At 46.3% G+C, this 2,577-nt stretch overlaps 2 protein-coding genes across 2 annotated transcripts in view; one reads left to right on the forward strand and one right to left on the reverse strand.

The window, feature by feature from the left end:
- Positions 1-291, forward strand: part of MAA_10158 (Integrase, catalytic core) — a gene marked incomplete at both ends in the record, with an annotated part of 1,679 nt that extends 1,388 nt beyond the window's left edge. Inside the window, one exon of the mRNA XM_007828156.1 lies at positions 110-291. Within this exon, the coding sequence (XP_007826347.1) occupies positions 110-291 (182 nt within the window). The remainder of the gene's footprint in view (positions 1-109) is intronic.
- A 1,382-nt stretch (positions 292-1,673) lies between these two features.
- Positions 1,674-1,997, reverse strand: MAA_11759 (uncharacterized protein; the record flags this gene model as incomplete). The annotated part of the gene is made up of 1 exon (XM_011412674.1): positions 1,674-1,997. One exon carries the CDS (start codon positions 1,995-1,997, stop codon positions 1,674-1,676), a length of 324 nt encoding a protein of 107 aa, XP_011410976.1.
- Between the last annotated feature and the right edge of the window lie 580 nt (positions 1,998-2,577).

Raw genomic sequence — 2,577 nt, forward strand, 5'->3', positions numbered from 1 at the left:
AGATTGATATCCACCTACTGTCGGTCGCTCTGACTGGCTGAAATGATCTTATCAATTGGGTAAATGATGAAAAGACATTTTCTCAATTTCAACATTACCATGCCTCTAGATATGCCCACTTCCTCTGGGAGGCAGCGCAACGAGCTGGATGAGTCGCTGGGCGATATCACAGTTACTGACCGCATCTTAGACGACGCCGATGTCTTGACGGCAATGTCTTCGAAACCTTTGATTCATACATCACCGACCCGAATAACTGGCTCTTTCTCGAGTGATGCTGCACCGAGATAAAACGAAGGCGTATCCGCGGCTATCCCGCATTGAAATCAATATCTTCTCAATTCCTCCTAAATCATCTGATGTAGAGGCTTACCTCTCATCGGCATGGTGTACGCTGTCATGGGCTAGAGAACGTAGAACCTGGCGGAGGTTGAGTGGAACCTGACTGTGTGGGCAACTGAATACGAGAGGGTATCATTGTATCCAGGTCTCACGGCAGTAGGGGGGATATTTCGAGCGTTGCTGTTGAATTTAGCATTGAAACAGGCAGATGTGTTCCTAGATGGGGGTAATTTGATGTCCTTTCTTCTAGACTGCAAGGACGAGATGTGGCTTATCTGGATATCAACTTTGCTAAAGTGGCTATGTGGCTATACGGGTATCTATCTGGATATATCGATATCCAGATAATTTTCCCCACTTATCTGGATATCGATATAAGGGCCGGAATGTCGGTGGATATCGATATACGCAGGTCTGGGCAGCAGCATTACGAAAGTCATTTTTAGTCTGGGAGGATTCCCGTCCTGAATAATCAACTGAACAACAATCTTTTGAACATATAGTAGAATTCTCTCCGCGATACTGTAGTGCCATCGTATTTCTGACAAATAATTATAGAATTGTGTCAGATCGCATCGTGCGAGTGTTGAATAACACTGTGCCCGGTCACCAACCGTAGGGCTTAGAACAACAAAGATTGGATGCCCTCAAAATGATGGATAAGGTCGTCTTCATTGATTGAACAAGAAAATCTTGGTGTAATTTCTAACTGTCATCATAACTGTTGTGAATGGACAGAGATAGCAGGAAAACGCCATTCTGAGGGGTAAAGGCTCGGGCGAAAGGAAGTAATTGCTATTTAAAAAAGCCTGCTAGAAGAGAGACCTAAAACAGGGGAGAACAGGAATAATCAACTATTTTAAAACCCGATAGACGGTATCCCCCGTGACTTGTGCCACCGTATTTCTAACAAATTGGTACACGTGATCGCGGGCAGGGGGGTCGGAGTATAGAAGAAGCTAAAGCTTCAATAAAGTCAAAGGAGTCAAATAAATTGAATTGGAATGACGCTAAACCAAATCAAATCCGCATCTAGTATACTTGAACAAATCAAATTGACGCTTGGATTTGATTTGATTTATTTCCTTGCATGTGCGTCAACCCATTTCCAGAAAGAAAAAGACGTGGCCCCTGTCCCCTCCAATTCAGCCAATCACAACCAGTTGCCACCGTCACGGTACCTTCCAAAGTCCGGACGCGAGTCATGGGCCATGACTGCTAGCGTCTCGCGGGGTGCAAGGAATACCAGACATGTCAATATGTTGACATGAATGTTGCGAGAGTGATTTGAACAAGGCTCAAGCTGTCTGGCTGTAAGTAATTGAGTCGGTCTAGTCGTCCCACACAGGACGACAATCGTCTGGCCCATCGCAGACCTCGGTGGGTGCTTTTGTCAGGGCGTTCAATGCTGCGACCACCTCTTGATGGGTCTCAAACGCAGGATTCTTGGCCGTGTCAACAGCATTTTTGACAACCCAACAGTTTGGGACAAGTTTCCCCTTGAATTTTAGGGTTCGAATTTTGTCGTCGGGACGAAGCGTGCAGGACTCATCAAGCCAAGTCTTGGACCCGGCTATGTTGACGGACCCCGGTGGTGGCTCCGTCTTGCCGCCCTTGCAATACGAGAACTCATTCTTGAAGTAAGCGTCAGGCATAAAGCATGCTTCACCGAAGTTGGTGTAGTAGACGTTATCCACGCGGCAGTCTTCGCCGCAAAATGAATGGGTTGAGTTGTATCTCAGGCCGACTGTGTGGTAACCAATGCCTGACTGCCCTGATGTAAGGGAACAGCCCCACTTTAGGACTTAGATAGCTCGAGTCAGAGCTTCCTTCGGAAGCTCTTACTCTCCTTGTGAACAATCGCTTTATCCAAGTCGCACTTGACCTTGCTCGTGCCCTTGTACCGTCACATATTGTTCACCTGTACCTCGATATGGTAGATCACTGTCCTCGACGTGAACATCGCCAATCCCGTCATTCCAAAGCCTCACCCCACCGAACGCAGAGTTTTCTCACCCCCTTTTCCCACCAAACCAACGAACCAAACAAACGAACCCAAATGACTCAAACCTAGCGAATTCAAGCTGACGAAAAAGAAACCAACGAACCACTAACGAAACGAAATCAACGAACCACTTTAACGAAACGAAATCAACGAAACGAAAATCAACGAACCCAAACTAACAAAGGAATTCAACCAAGCCAACCAAATCAACCAACGAAAACTTAAGGAAA

This window comes from Metarhizium robertsii (assembly GCF_000187425.2).
Source record: "Metarhizium robertsii ARSEF 23 chromosome Unknown MAA_Scf_19, whole genome shotgun sequence".
Taxonomy (NCBI): domain Eukaryota; kingdom Fungi; phylum Ascomycota; class Sordariomycetes; order Hypocreales; family Clavicipitaceae; genus Metarhizium; species Metarhizium robertsii.